Genomic DNA, 14,779 nt, shown 5'->3' with positions numbered 1-14,779 from the left:
AATTCATCAATTATGTTCTTGTACGCCCAAGGAGCCTTTGGCGTTGAGTATTACTTACATAAGGTGCAGGACCAGGCTGAGTTACGGATGATAGTGAAGCCTCCTCCCTTCTTTTGTGCACAGTCCACATGATGGCTGCTGTAGCCTGTGTGGAGATGGTTCCTAGGATGTGTGATGATGTGGGTGTGAGCCATGTTTTTGTGATGAGGAGGGTATCAAGCTTGTCATAGGTGATGCGGTCTGCGACGTCTAGTGCATGGAGTATGCTGAGTGAGCCTTAATGAGCATGAGTTAGAATGTGTGTTCTGTAGTTAAAGAGGTGTGCGCGGTAGTTAGTGGGGCGTGTACAAGGTTGTGTCTATGTGTAGTGCCAGTAATATGCAACTGTCTGGCTTGTCTGCATCTCGGTGTGGGTGTTGGGGTTTAAGGTGTGCGGGGCTGGGTGACGCAGGGTGTTTCTGGCACAAACAGTCGGTGCTTTTGTCTGAGTTCGCGCTTTCCTGGGGTGCCCTGGGGAGATGACTGCAGTAAGGAGAAGGCAGGATGTGATGTCACTTCCTGTGCAGATGGATGATGGGAAGTGAAGTGATCTCCTCTTGTTGGCTTCTCCTTTTCAAGTTGGTTTTGGTGGGATGCCAGTGATGTTGCTTGCTGAGGAGACTAATGATGGGTAATTTCCTATGTGGTGCCTCTGTGCAAGATAAACCTCTCTACAGTTTATAATCGGTGCTGTCAATTGTAAGCAAGTGGAGAGCCAATTGCTCCTATAAGCTTCTTAGCTGAGGCATTTGGGCATCAAATACTATTTTAGGTCGAGCCTGGGCAGCACATGCGCTGCTCTGCGAGGCATGCTGTATTAAGGTATGGACATGAAGCGCCGCCAACACTCTGCCCATATTTTTCATTGTCTTGTGTTATTGTCCACTGTAAACTGTGTGTTTTTAATTGGTCAATAGGCTTTGTAGTCCCTCCCTTAGTACCGCTTTGTCTTATTTTGTACCCTCCCCTGAGGGCACCACCTGTTACGTGTGTTGTTACTCAGTAGGCTTTAATTACAGCCTCCTACTATTTTCTCAAATAGCTTTGTCCTGCCTGCAACCCACGCTCTCTCATAACGCTTTAAAATAAATCTTTATAGCACGGGCACAGAACGCATTTGTGAGAATTTAAGCTATTGGCATTGTACATGGCAATGCCTTGCATTTATCGGTTTTAAAAACACCACATAAATAAAAGGCATTGTCATGTACAATGCCAGTAGCTCAAACTCTCCTAAATGCGAGACCAATTGCATTGCAAATGCTTGTTAAAAGAAACACTCAAAAGCCAATCCAAAGTGTGGGAGGAATCAGACCCCACTAAGTACGTACAACAGATCACCTGTCCGCGCAAGCGCTGTCTAGGCTCGACCTAAAAAAGGATTAGGGATACCAGCCAATTGAACCCTAAACAGACGTACCCGTGCGAACTACAGACCCTCACTTCGAGAATATAGAAGAGGTGAGACAACTAATAATGGGCGCTTCGTGACCTGCACTTAGAAGCCTGAAGGGGTTTCGATAGAGGAGTTGGCAGTCCACAGGTAGAGTTCCTTTCGCTAGTTTTTCTGTAGGACTAGAACGTATTTGAGACAAGAGTTCAACTGATAATAAAACCTACATCGTCTCTGTGCCCGCATGCTTTATTCTAAGAAGTCATTTCTGAAGATTTACAAAATGCCTTCTGGGTAGTAGTGCTTCTACCCTAGCAACAGTCTCACAGAGAATCAGCATGCAGCACGCAGGATAACTGATGTGATGCTGCTGTCATCTGACTCTCTCAGAACGTGTGCGAGGGTATTCTTGGTGCACTGCTGTCCTCTAGTGGACAGTTTCATAACGGTATTTTTGGTGCTGTATTTTCACTCATTCACGTTAAACTGCTAACTGATTAGACAATTCATGTGGCAAAAGCGTTTATTATTCTTGTTGTCTGGTTGGTATTATAAATACCTGATCTGTAACCAAATGGGTCACAGGACGTAATTTCCCCTCCATTGACTATTGTTTTTCTTTTTGTTCCACCTTTACCTGACTTTCTTCATTCGTGTATTACATATTTATTCTCTATAATATACCTTGCTGTGGGTCTTTCACTGCTTTAGTATTTTTCCCTGGAGTGCTGTTTCTTTTCTTGATACATGACATGCTTCACACACGTTTCATTTCTCTGGTTTTCATGTGAACTAATACAACAAACTAGAAGTTCAAAGGAAATCGAAAGGAGATTCCTGCACCTCAGATAGGCAAGTGGACCACTCTGTATGGGTCTCATAGAAAGCAAAATGAGAGCTGAGAAAGGATTCATTATGCCACCCACCCTTCTAAAGAACTCTTTCGCGTTGTCACTGAACGTCAACAGTCATAAATTCGAAATACCAACATCACAAGTCCTTTGTGGCAGCATTGTCTTTTTCCTTAGAGACACTTTCTACTATTTTGGACTCCATCATTAATGTTGCAATTACCAAGCCTGTTTCATAATTTCAATCTATTTTGGAGGCATCTAGATACCTTTAATCAATAATAAATCAGATACAGCCAATAAAAGTCAAGATATTATTAAAACTGCCTCATTTGTAATTACAGGATGTATTTTGCAATTATAATTCATATATGTAGAGACTTCACTGAAAGTAAAGTGGCTCGTGCATAACTACGTGTTCTTCCATACTTCCTAACAATGGGACTGCAAATCTTTTTTCTTTCACTTAGAAAAAGAATACTGTCTAGATGGAGATGAAATAAGGAATGCATAATTTTAGAGCACAGAAAAAGAACCTAAAAAATGATTACAATTCAATTTTTATTTGTTAAGGAACTCCTACGGAGGTCCACAAAAATACACCAGTACAATAAAAAAGACATATTGTAAATACAATACAAAAAAAGTTTCCTTTTTAAAAAAAATACAACAGTAGATTAAAAAGTGGGAAGAAAGAGAGACATACTTTGTATACAGTGCAAACTTCTTCAGTATCCAACCATTAGACGTTACAACCCAATAGCTAGATTTTTAAACATTTCCTAATAAATAGCCAGAAAAGTTTTAAAAAATTGTAATATCCTATAACAGACCATTTCATTTGGTGGGGATAAAACAAATGTTCGGGCCTCCTGAGCAGAATGAATATTACATTTAATAAATGATGATCTTAAAAACATACGCCTTGCCCTTTGTAATTCCGGACACACACACACATAACACATAATTGAGATCCTGGATTTGTATATGACATAATTCACAAACTCTCTACTCTCCTGGGATTTTATCCCAGATACCAGTAACGTCTCTTAAGGGCAATAGGTTAATTCTCAAAAGAAGCATCAGTCTTCTAATTCCATGTGGGTGATTCCATATTGTGGCCTTTCCCCAAGGCACTCCCACAAACCACCTCATTGTGGGACTTAGATTTACTTAAAACTATATCTCTTGCCATACTAATTGAGCTTGCGGACTTCTTTAAGAATGACTTCAGCGCAGACTTGGGTGAATCACTATTTGAACTGAGCCCAAATATGTCATTTGCGTAAACAAATGATCTAAAGAATGCTGATTGATCCTTGATTGATCCTTTAGTTTGTCAAACATTTCCATTCTCAAGTAGGCCCTATGAGAGCCCTCATCCCCCCAAAAGAGAGCATTCTCCCACCTCAGGACCGCTGACAGAGATAAAATATAAGAAGAGACTAGACCAAATTCCTAGCGTAGAGCATGTGGGGCAGCCAGAGAATTTAAATTACAAATTTGGCGGAAGAACCGGCCTTCAGCCTTATCAAAGGCGAGCCAGTAGTTATTATCCAATACTTCTGCAGCATACGTTAATGAAGGAGGAATTTTAACCTTGAATACTGACAGGACATGACTAAAATGGCGTCTCCCACAGGTTTTATAAAATCTGTTTAGAGCTCTGGCTTGGGAGGCAGCCTTACCAACACACAGTTTGATATGCTCTGAATCTCCCCCATTTTTTTAAAAAACCTTTCCCTGGTACAAATATGAGTCAACCAATTCTAGTTCTTCATGCCCCAACAATCACTTATACCCTTTCTTTATTCCTTGACCTTTCTTGTGGAAGACTAAGATTTTGCTTTTGGAAATATTAACTTTCAAAAAATGGTCCTCTGCATAATTAGTTAGGGCATCCAGTCGACATTGCAAGCCAATAGGAGTTAAATCGAAAATCGCAACGTCGTCTGCATATAGTAGGGAACCGATGAACAATGTACCAATTCTAGGGGCATCCCCCCTCACTGAATTTAACGTTCAAGGGAGATCATATATATATATATAAAAGGAAACCAGAAGAGGGGCCTTGCTTAAGCCAATTATCAGTCTCAATCCTACAAGATAGACCCTGCGGGCCTCCCATCATCACTTGACACCAAGTGTCTGTATGTAATTCTCTCAAGAGGCCCAGGAGATGGTGTGGCATACCGAGATGGTAAAGCTTTCTCCACAGCTTTTGACGATCCACTTTATCAGACGCGTGGACAAATCAATGAAAGCCGTATAAACTGGCATGCTTCGTGAGAAAGTATATTTCTCCACGATGGTCTGGACAGCCGCGATGTTGTCCAGGGTTCCCTGATTCTTTCTAAAGCCAGCCTGTTCTGGTGGTAGGATGTTCTGATCATTGGCCCATTGCTGCAGATGACAGAGTATACTTTTTGCAAATAATTTGCCCGAAGCGTCCAACAGCGCAATCTGTCTAAAACTTGTAGGTAGACTCTTCGGGCCCTTTTTGTACAAAGGAACTATAATACTCCCCTTCCAAGAGGAGGGAATATCAATCGTTCAAAAGCAGAATTTAAACAATGGCGCCAAAAGAGCTCCCCATGCCGCTTGCTCCTTTTTAATTAACATTATCGGGATTCCATCCGGCCCTTGTGCGCCGGAGGTTCTAGCATTCTTTATGTAACCCACTACTTCATCCCTTGACGGAGGACCATATACCAAAAAGAAGACTCCTCTATGGCGGGCATCAGAAAAGGTACTGAACCATTATTTTTATATAATAGTGAAATATAGACCACCCACTCCCTTTTTGGAATCGGAATAGGGATAGCCCTCTGTCTTGAATCGCAATATTTTGCAATCAGGTGCCAGTATTTCTTTGAGTCTTTGGCTCTTGCGGCTTCCTTCAACCCAATCCATTTGGCATCAAACTCCCTTCTCTTTTCTCTGAATTTATAAAGACTTCTTGCTCGCTTAAGACGATTGATTTCCTGTGGTTTGCCAATGGAGAATTGTAAATGTTGTTTTCAGACTAAACGGTTAATTTCTTGATTTAATACTTTCAACAAGGGCAAACCCTGGTTTGGATTGGGGGGGCCAACTGACTCAGTACTTACATTTTTTTTTATCTCCTTCATTTGGGTCTCGAAGGACTTTATAAAGTTTGCGGAAACAAGGCCCTGCTGTTCTACGTGACTTTTCTTCATTATCACACCTACCTCTGTGGTATTTTTTGGCATCCAAAAGGAACGTCCATTAGCTTTATTAAAAATAACCGAGCCCTGGTCCAAGTTCCCTTGATTCAGTGCGGGTAGATTAAAGGCTATTGTCAAACCTATTATGCTGTGGTCACTCCATACTGACGGAGATACCACTACATTTTCACAGGCCCCAAACATTTGGTAGGAGACAACCACGTAGTCCAATAGGCTTTGTGTATATTGGGAGTTGAAAGTAAATTCTGCTATTTTATCAAGTGGTACCCTACTATTTAAAATGACCATATCCATACTTCTGGTACGATCAAGCAAGAGAAAACCCCGTTTGTCCGTTTTTATTTGTTTTGGTAGTAGAGAATTTGAAATATGCCAGATTTCCTCTATATCTGGATTGGCATAAGTCTCCAATGCAGAATTCGAGATTTTCGCATTCAAATCTCCCACTAATACAACTAAGTGGCATTCTTCCATGGTAGCTATCTCATGAATATATGAAAAAAGTGTACTCAACAAATGGTCGAAGTTTCTCCCTGGGGGCTTATATAGATTTGCCACTAGGAAGGAGGTAAGACTGCCAGATTCTCCCAAACATAATAGCTTAAAGCAAATGTAGAGAGTTGATGGGTGTCGAAAGACTTTCTCATTCCAGTTTATCGAGTTATTGAGCAAAAATAGTTGGAAGAATAAACATTATGCACCACATTATCTTTCTTTAGAGCGTCTCTTGGGGGGGATCCATAGAGGCACTCTATCACCACGACTGACAGCTTGTGCCTCCTCATTCAAAAAAATGGTTTCCAAAATGACAAAGTCGACCATCATACTAATATACAATGAACACAGACTTCTAATATAATAATAGAGACTGGCGAATGGTTCGCTTTAGGTTTTGCAGATGGCGTTTCGACCCCCTTAACAATAAGGGGTCTCTTCGGGACCTAGTGATGTGGGGACATCTGAAAATTAATAAGGAAAATGACAACATCAATGTTGTGGCCAGGGGGTCGAAACGTCGCCGCCAAAACCTACAGCGAACCATTCGCCAGTCTCTATTATTATATTAGAAGGCTGTGTTCATTGTATATTAGTTTGATGGTCGACTTTGTCATTTTGGAAACCATTTTTTTATGTCACAATGGTCACATTTTTTGTAGGTTACATGTTTACTGGGGACACTATGCACCTTGTTGAATGCAAGTATGATGTTTCATGTATATAAATAATTTTTTTTTTGAGTTTACAAATATCTTGTGGTATATGGTCTCTTCATCTCTATCTGACATCCACGTAACCCTTTCCTATTGCCATTGTGCATATTTCCATTTCTATTAATTACATTGTCCACAGAAACCATTGTTTCTGTTCATACAATACTTACCCTGGATCCATGTGACTAGGGTGTCCCTTGTTCTCCTTAGCAGCTCTTTAAAGCATGGCATTTTTCCAGACTTCTGCAGCTCCGTCATAATGAGACCTTTGATAAAGAATGCCACCCTGCGGCCGTATTACAGAGAATGCTCCCCCTTGAGCACTTTGGTATTACAGAAGGGGCCGCAGATGCTTGTGTGGCCCCTTCTGTAATACCGATAGTGCTGGTGGACATAAAGCGTCAGCGCTATCTGCAGAGGGTGTTTTGCCCCATGCAAATGAGCAAATTCCTTTGCCTCTTCGCCCGCGCTGTATTACAGACGTGGGCACAGAGGCGAAGAAGCTGTCGGGAGCTAAAAGGTGGCACACTGTCAGTGCATCCTCTGAGAGCAGCCCCCTGCAGGGGGTAAAGGGGGTCCTATAGACTCTCCAGACATCCCCTTGTAGGCGAGTGCAGTCAGTGACTGCATCCGCCTGCAAGGGTATCTCTAATCCCCCTTACAGTGAAAACACAGAGCGGCTTTCAAGCAGCCACTTCGTTTTTCACAGGAATGTGCTGCCACCAGTGCAGCGCGAGTTCGCAGCTGCCCTGGGGGCAGCACATTCATGGTAATAGGGCGCATTTTCATTGTTTACGCCTAGCGTCCTTTTAAAAGGTGCACCAGTTGCAACCAATAAAAATGCACCTTTAGCGTAATACAGCCCCTGGAAGTCAACAGAATTACACCACTCTCTTTGCTACCTTACATGGGCAGATGCATGGAGAAAGAGGCCCTGCATCAACTTCAGGAACTGGCAGAATCTAACAACCGCATAGACTGGCATGAAGGAGCCTTTCGTCCCATGCATGCCACTGAGCTGGTAGTCATGTCAGCCCTCTTATCGTTGATATCTCATTGAGAAAGGAGAAACTGGCCTGGCAGCTCTCTTAGACTTTTTGGCCGCGTTTGATTTAATTGACATCAATATCCTGCTTAGAACCCTGGGAGCAATGGGTATCACTGGCTTGGTCCTAAGTGGATATAGTCTTTCATTTCAGTGAGATCACAAGTGGTCACTCTTCCCTCATAATCCTCTAAAGCATACAACATAGACTGTGTGGTCCAGCAAGGGTCAGTCTTCTCGCCCCTTTTTGTTTAAAATGTACATGCAACACCTTGTCCAGTTGCTCAACCATGCAGAGGTATGTGTTTACATGTATGCTGAAGATACTTGGCTTATTTTTACCCTAAAGAGTGCGCAAGAGTTTCCCCGCTCAAAAGATGAGTCCTTTAACTGAAGCCCTCACCATTGTCAGGGGGTGGGTGGCCAATGACCTCCAACAATTTCCTCAAAAATGAATCCAACCAAAACCAAGATCTTAATTATCTCTACGTCATTGGTCACGAAAAGGGACAGGACCTTATCTCCACACCCCAGATCCTTTGACAGTGACAGCGTTCGGTTCCTTGAAGCCCAATCCACGAATTTGGGCAGCATCTGTTCACCCACCTTCACCTTCTAAAAAGATCCTCCCCCTTGATTGGTTGGTCATGGGCCAGTAGTAAATGCCATGAATCACATCTTAGCTGCACTGATTCAATATAGCTTGAATCTCCAGGCAACATCTTAAATCAACTGCAACTTGCTGAGAATGCTGCAGCGCCAGTGCTTACAATAACTACCCGAAGATCGCATGTGTCACTAGGGCTGTGATCTATACATTGGCTACTCAAATGATTTTGGGTAGCCTTTGAGGTGATGACAGTTGTCCATAACGCCCTATATCTCGGATCAGTCTCCTTTCTGGCCAATACATTTTTCTTCTATGAACTCTCACGCTTCCTCGGAACGGCAAGCCAGTTCTTGCGTGCAACTACTAGGACCAGAATGGGGACTGTGCTTTTTATACAGCAGCATCCAGACTGTGGGATCCTCGCCAAAAAACTACTATTTTAGCCTGCAGCTGAAAACTTGTCTTTCCAATAATTGAGTATTTATTCCCTTTTTTTAGGTCTCGCCTGACCCAGCGCATGCGCTGGTCTGGCGAGACTTTTTGTGAGGGCTCAAAAAAGTGCTACCATGGCCAGCCTAGAGCTACAGTGCATGTGCGCGGGCGCGCACGCCTCATTAATGTTCTCCGTGAGCCAGTTCTTTTTTTTTCTGTTTATTACTTCTATGTAGTAATGGTGGCACCTGTGCTTTAACTTAAACATCTTAGGATAAAGTCGGGTGCAGAGATTGCTTCAAAAGTAAAGAAATAGACAATTCTTTACTTTTGAAGCAATCTCGGCACCCGACTTTAGCTTAAGATGTTTAAGCTAAAGCACGGATGCCGCCATTACTACAGAGCAGTAATAAACAGAAACAAGCATTGGCATAGCCAATAGGTCTCGCTTTTGGGACCTTATAAGTTATTAGTTATGCAACTGTTGCATAGCTAATTACCTATAAGGTCCCAAAAGCGAGACCTATTGGCTATGCCAATGCTTGTCTCTGTTATTGTTAGGTTTTACGGTAATCTTTCTAAAGTTTAACATACGTTGTAATACAAGGTTTACTATTATGCATGTTACCTGATAATGCTGGTACTGCATTGTATTCACAGTTATGAATCAATATTCATGCCCCTTGCACGTCCCTAAGCAATTGTTACTTCCAGGAATCATGTTACAGGTATGTATGTGCCTTTATGTGCGAGTGCAGAGACCACCAGGAGACAATGTCCCTTTGCCTGGTGAGGCAGGAGATTCGTTCTGTATGGCAAAGTTTGAGCGTCGGGTGTGTGTGGTACACTTTGTTCATTCCCATGATGTTGAGTTTTATCCTTATTTTTTATTTGCAGAATCAATCCCAAAAGAATTGCAATCTGGTGGAAGTACTAATGGGAAGCAAGCAGGGTAAGATGACACAATGCTTTTTCCTGCTGGCTTTGTGACACAGTGAGTGGGAAAGGTCTCTTGGATAGGGTTTGGTGCACGAGCCCCCACCTTTTCAGAACACTGTCCACAGAACCCATGACACATGGAGCAAAAAGAAAAGTGGTAGAGCGCACGCTCGGGCGTTAGTTTTAATGTGCCATGACTCCGCGCTTCTGGTTCTCTTAGTATGATATCTGAACGTTTAAGTGTGCCCCTCAGCAGCATCATTTCATTTAAAAGGCTTACCATTTAAGATTTTTGTCCAAACGGGATTTAATCCAGTTTAAACAATGGAGAAAAGTGGCAATTAAGCCACTTCTGTTTACTCCTTTAAAAAATGACTAAAATGTTAAACCTTTTAAAGTGATAAAAAGCCTCAAGAGAAACATTTCTGAGCACATGTAGCCCCTACCCCCTTACATGAAATTGTCTTCTAAGGGCACAGTAAGAATCGGTTTGGTAAGTCCTAGCCGTTTGTTAGTGCATACGTTCAGTGAGTTTGTGATTCCCCACCTTAACTTCATGCACTAATGGCATATGCAATACGTTGTTCTCTCAATGATTTATTTATTATTTACTGGTTTTTGATTGAGCACAGCTCTCCACAGGGAGAACAGAGTTATCAAGCAAGGGGCTGAACATTACCATCCAGTGAAAAGCCAGGAGTTGAAGACTTTAATGGATTAGATTAGGGATGGCAGATGGTAAATCTATAGAGGGATTTCATTCCAGAGGATGGCACCCCGGGCCCTGAGCGCTCTGTCACCCCGTTTGGTGTAACTGCTCGAGGGGGTCACAAAGGCATCTTTATTACTGGATCTGAGATTTCTTGTAGATACGTATTTTTTTAATTTATCGATAACAAATTTAGATGCAGCCTCATGAAAGATTTAAGACATTGTGGAACAAGGCTTACAAATGATACTTTTCCCGACAGGTAGCCTGTGGAGCTGGTAAAGGTTGCTAGATTCTGAATTCAATTTTCTGAGATCAAAGACATTGGCTACCATGATCTTATGAGTCAAGGAGTGTAATGGCATGATTCACCCGAGGGCTCTCAGCTGGTGAGAGAAGGTTTTAATGACATTGACAATTTGTTTTCAGAGTCGAGGATTAGGCCAAGATCTCTCATTAACTATATAGGCTGAGGGCAATCTCCCGACAAGAGTGGTTTCGTTTATTGGAGCCAGGAAAGATGTCCAATTTGACTAGGGCTGGTTTGAGACCATTTTAACCCAGACAGGTACAGATCTCGTTAAAAGTAGATGGAACCCCCAGATTGAATGACTTGGGTCGTTGTTAAAAACAATGAGGATTTAAGTGTCATCAGCACAGAAAAGTGGTTTCATTAAATTAAAGGAGAACGGTGGCTAATGGTGGAACATAGAGATTGAATAACAGGGGAGACGGAGCCGGTCACTGTGGTACTCCCCATTGTAAGGGTGTAAAAGAGAGGAGAAGGATCCCAGTTAGACTTCTTTTGTCCTGTTGGAGATAATCGAATCTAGCAACTGGATGTCATTATCTTTAATAATAAAATATTTTAGCTGTTGTTGGAGGATCTTCTGATCAATGGTATCAAAAGTGTCGGATGTACCGTTGTTGGCAGTACCATAGTATATTGTGATTGAAAACAGAAAGGTTCTATACTGTTGGTGTAAGTATTCGTGTTGTCATAGCGACAGGTAGGAGTTAAGACTATTTACATTTGTGTGTATGCTTTGTTATTTGACACAACTTTAGAAAGCTGAATTTCTCAGATAATGTATGTGCAATGGAGCTATGTATTTTGCAATGCGCATCTGCTGTATCTTTTCAAAGGACATATATGCAAATATATAAACACATGCAAATACACATTAGACATATTTATGTGAAGCAATCCAACAGAGGGATCATTACCTGCTCTTGGAACACAGGTTGTGTTTAACAGTGTCATTCATCACAATTAGTCCTCATTGGAATTATATAGAAAATGTTTCCCAAGCTCCTATTATTGTGTATTAAAATACGTTTGTGTCCACTTTTTCCAGTGCAACGAACAGTATTGAAAGAACAGGAGTTACTCCTTGCCAGACTCCGAGATATACGAAAGGTAACCTGTCTGGGAAGTGGGGACGCTTGGAGATTTGAGATTTATAGTGTTTTTATTTTTACAGTTATTATTATTGTTGTCATGTGTACATATACCTACACCATGCACATGAAATTTGATGTGACAGTGAGTGTCGCGGAACAAAAAGTGATGAGATTTAGTAATCAGAAAAAAAAAAACCTTGCTGGAAAATGAGTCTCCTTTGACATAAAATAACAAAATGTCGAAAAACTTTTTAATGAATGTCTAACTATTTCCGTATCAGAAATGTCCTGGGCCTGTTATCGAATCATGGGTTCAGTTCTTAAAAAAGAAACAACAACTTTTCTAAAGCATTAGGATTTGCAAGAATTCGAAAGAAAGGCTTAGTCTGTTTCGTGTGCTTTGCTATTTATCCCATGACACCCAGCAGACGACAGGACAGGGGGGAACGTCACGTGAGAGGACTCGAAGACAACACCGAGGGAAGCCTGTGAGTAGGAGTAGGGGCAGGGTTGGTGGTAAGCAGGGTGTTTTGGGGCAAGGTATGGGTTTCAAGAGAGATCAAAAGGTATATGTAAACAAAACCTAAGAGGTGGAGAAAGAGTCGGCCTGGATAACAGCAATAAGGAAGCAGAGAGTCTAATGGCAAAAAAAGAAGTGGTGCAGCCCAGTAATGTAAGAACTGAGAGATGTAAAGGGTCAAACTCACAAAAAGTGAACTGAGTACCAGCTCAGACTTCACACCATGGCAATGCCGTTCATTTAAAAAAAGAAATTGAAAAGGGGCTTGTGGATACATTTTGCAATCAAGCACGTTTGGTTAACCCGTAAGGGGGTTCCGGCTGCTGTGACCTCGACTCTGCAGGCGACTAGGGGCTCTTCTACCAACAAATCTTACCTGAGGCACTGGCGTTCTTTCGGTAGATAGTGTCGTGATATGGGTTTGGACCCTGCTTCCTCTTCTTTGTTTGAGGTGATGTTGTTTCTCCAGGATGGGGCTGCGTTGGGTTTGAAGGTTTCCTCCCTTCGTCTGCAGTGGGCTGCGATTAAGGCTTTCCAGAGCTCCTGGGACAATCTCTCAGTTTCTGATGGGTTGATTGGGCGCCTTTTCAAGGGGTTGCATAATGTTCTTACATAATGCAGTTGAGGCCAAACACCGCAATTCCTCAGGGATAAAAGTTGCAGTCGAAAGGTGTTTAGCGTCCTTTTAATCTCTAGATGCCTGCCAATATTACTCTGAGTCAGCCAGTCTATGCCAAGAGGACTTGATAGATACCGAATGATGATGTGGATTAAGTTGTTAACCCTACAGCTCTTCACTTTTGGTTCCTCCGTTGTGTTTGTGGTGATGGTGTCAACATCACTGTCATTCCTATATTCCGTTCTGGGTATGAGTTTAAGGTTCTCTATGTCCATGTTACCTTTGTCAGCTACAACATTGTGTCTACGAGTAGAATGTTTAAAATGTTCACTTAATTTTGATGATTGGGTTACATCAGTATTTTTGATTATTGCATCAATTACTTACCGGTAATTTCATTACCATGAGTCCTACTCCCTCGTTTCCATTCCTTAATTAATTGAGGCACCCCTGCCTCTCCAGACACCCATACCACGTGACTCAAACATGTGGAGTATATAACACCCCCACCCCCCTCCAACATCCTGTAATACAACATAATCCGAAACCATACCAAAAAGGTCGGCCTGGACTACAAGGTAGGGAGGGACATTCGGATTAGAAGCGAGGGAGTAGGACTCTGAGTAATGCAATTACCGGTAAGTAATTGATGCATTACCTCATCGTCCCTCCCTTGCTTTCCTTCCTTACTTAATTGAGATGTACATAGCCAAACCGGATAACCAAAGCAGGTATGCACAAAAACAGTTTATTAACAAACACAGTCAACAAGGACGCACTGCTATTCAGGAACCGGAAAGAACCTTGGAACCAAAAACTTCAGCAGGGTCAACCTCCTGGCCAATCCTGTAATGAGAGGCAAAGGTCAATGGCGAAGCCCAGGTGGCAGTACGGCAAATCTCGGTGGATGCCCCCTGGATCTCCGCATAAGACGCCGCCATGGACTGAGTGGAACGACCCTGAACCCCCAAAGGAGAAAGGTGTCCAGCTGCCTTGTAAGCCAGGGAAATCAGAGACCGGACCAACGACTCAAAAAAGAAGTGGAAGGACGCAAACCCCGATTCACAGACCCAAAATTCACAAAAAGGGAATCAGAAAGACGAAAAGGAGCGACCCGCTCCAATTACATCAGGAGAGCCCTCCTGACATCCAACGAGTGCAGCCGCACCTCCGATTACGAGGAAGAGTAATCAAAAAAGGAAGGAAGGATCAATTCCTGATCACAATGGAACTGAGAATCCACCTTAGGACGAAAGGAAAGAACCTGCCTCAAAATGATTCTGCCCTCAAAGACCCTACAAAAAGGATGCTTGGAAGACAAAGTTACCCAGTTCACACAGGTGGCGAGCAGAGGAAATAGCCACCAAAAAGAAGGTCTTAAAGAACGAGAGACGCAGGTCCACAGAGACCCGAGGCTCAAAGGGAGGTGACATCAAAACCTCCAACACCAGAGACAGATCCCAAGAAGGAAAGTGCTGCCGAGGGGCAGGGAGAACATTATGCAACACCTTGAAAAGGCGCCCAATCAACCCATCAGAATCTGAGAGATTGTCCCAGGAGCTCCGGAAAGCCTTAATCGCAGCCCACTGCAGACGAAGGGAGGAAACCTTCAAACCCAACGCAGCCCCATCCTGGAGAAACAACATCACCTCAAACAAAGAAGAGGAAGCAGGGTCCAAACCCTTATCACGACACCATCTACCGAAAGAGCGCCAGTGCCTCAGGTAAGATTTGTTGGTAGAAGAGCCCCTAGCCGCCTGCAGAGTCGAGGGCAAACCAGCCGGGACCCCCTTACGCA

The 14,779-nt window shown here is 42.7% G+C and overlaps 1 protein-coding gene across 2 annotated transcripts in view; it reads left to right on the top strand.

The window, feature by feature from the left end:
* DGKQ (diacylglycerol kinase theta) overlaps positions 1-14,779 on the top strand; it is a 1,093,519-nt gene that overhangs the window by 923,355 nt on the left and 155,385 nt on the right. For both annotated transcript variants that reach the window (XM_085636612.1, XM_085636613.1), the window contains exons 11-12: positions 9,688-9,742; positions 11,797-11,858. In XM_085636612.1, coding sequence (XP_085492738.1) covers positions 9,688-9,742; positions 11,797-11,858 — 117 coding nt within the window. The remainder of the gene's footprint in view (positions 1-9,687; positions 9,743-11,796; positions 11,859-14,779) is intronic.

The sequence above is a fragment of the Triturus cristatus genome, chromosome 2_1, assembly GCF_964204655.1.
Source record: "Triturus cristatus chromosome 2_1, aTriCri1.1, whole genome shotgun sequence".
Classification (NCBI taxonomy): Eukaryota; Metazoa; Chordata; class Amphibia; order Caudata; family Salamandridae; genus Triturus; species Triturus cristatus.
Note: the sequence above shows the minus strand (reverse complement) of the source record. Positions and strands in the feature narration are given on the sequence as shown.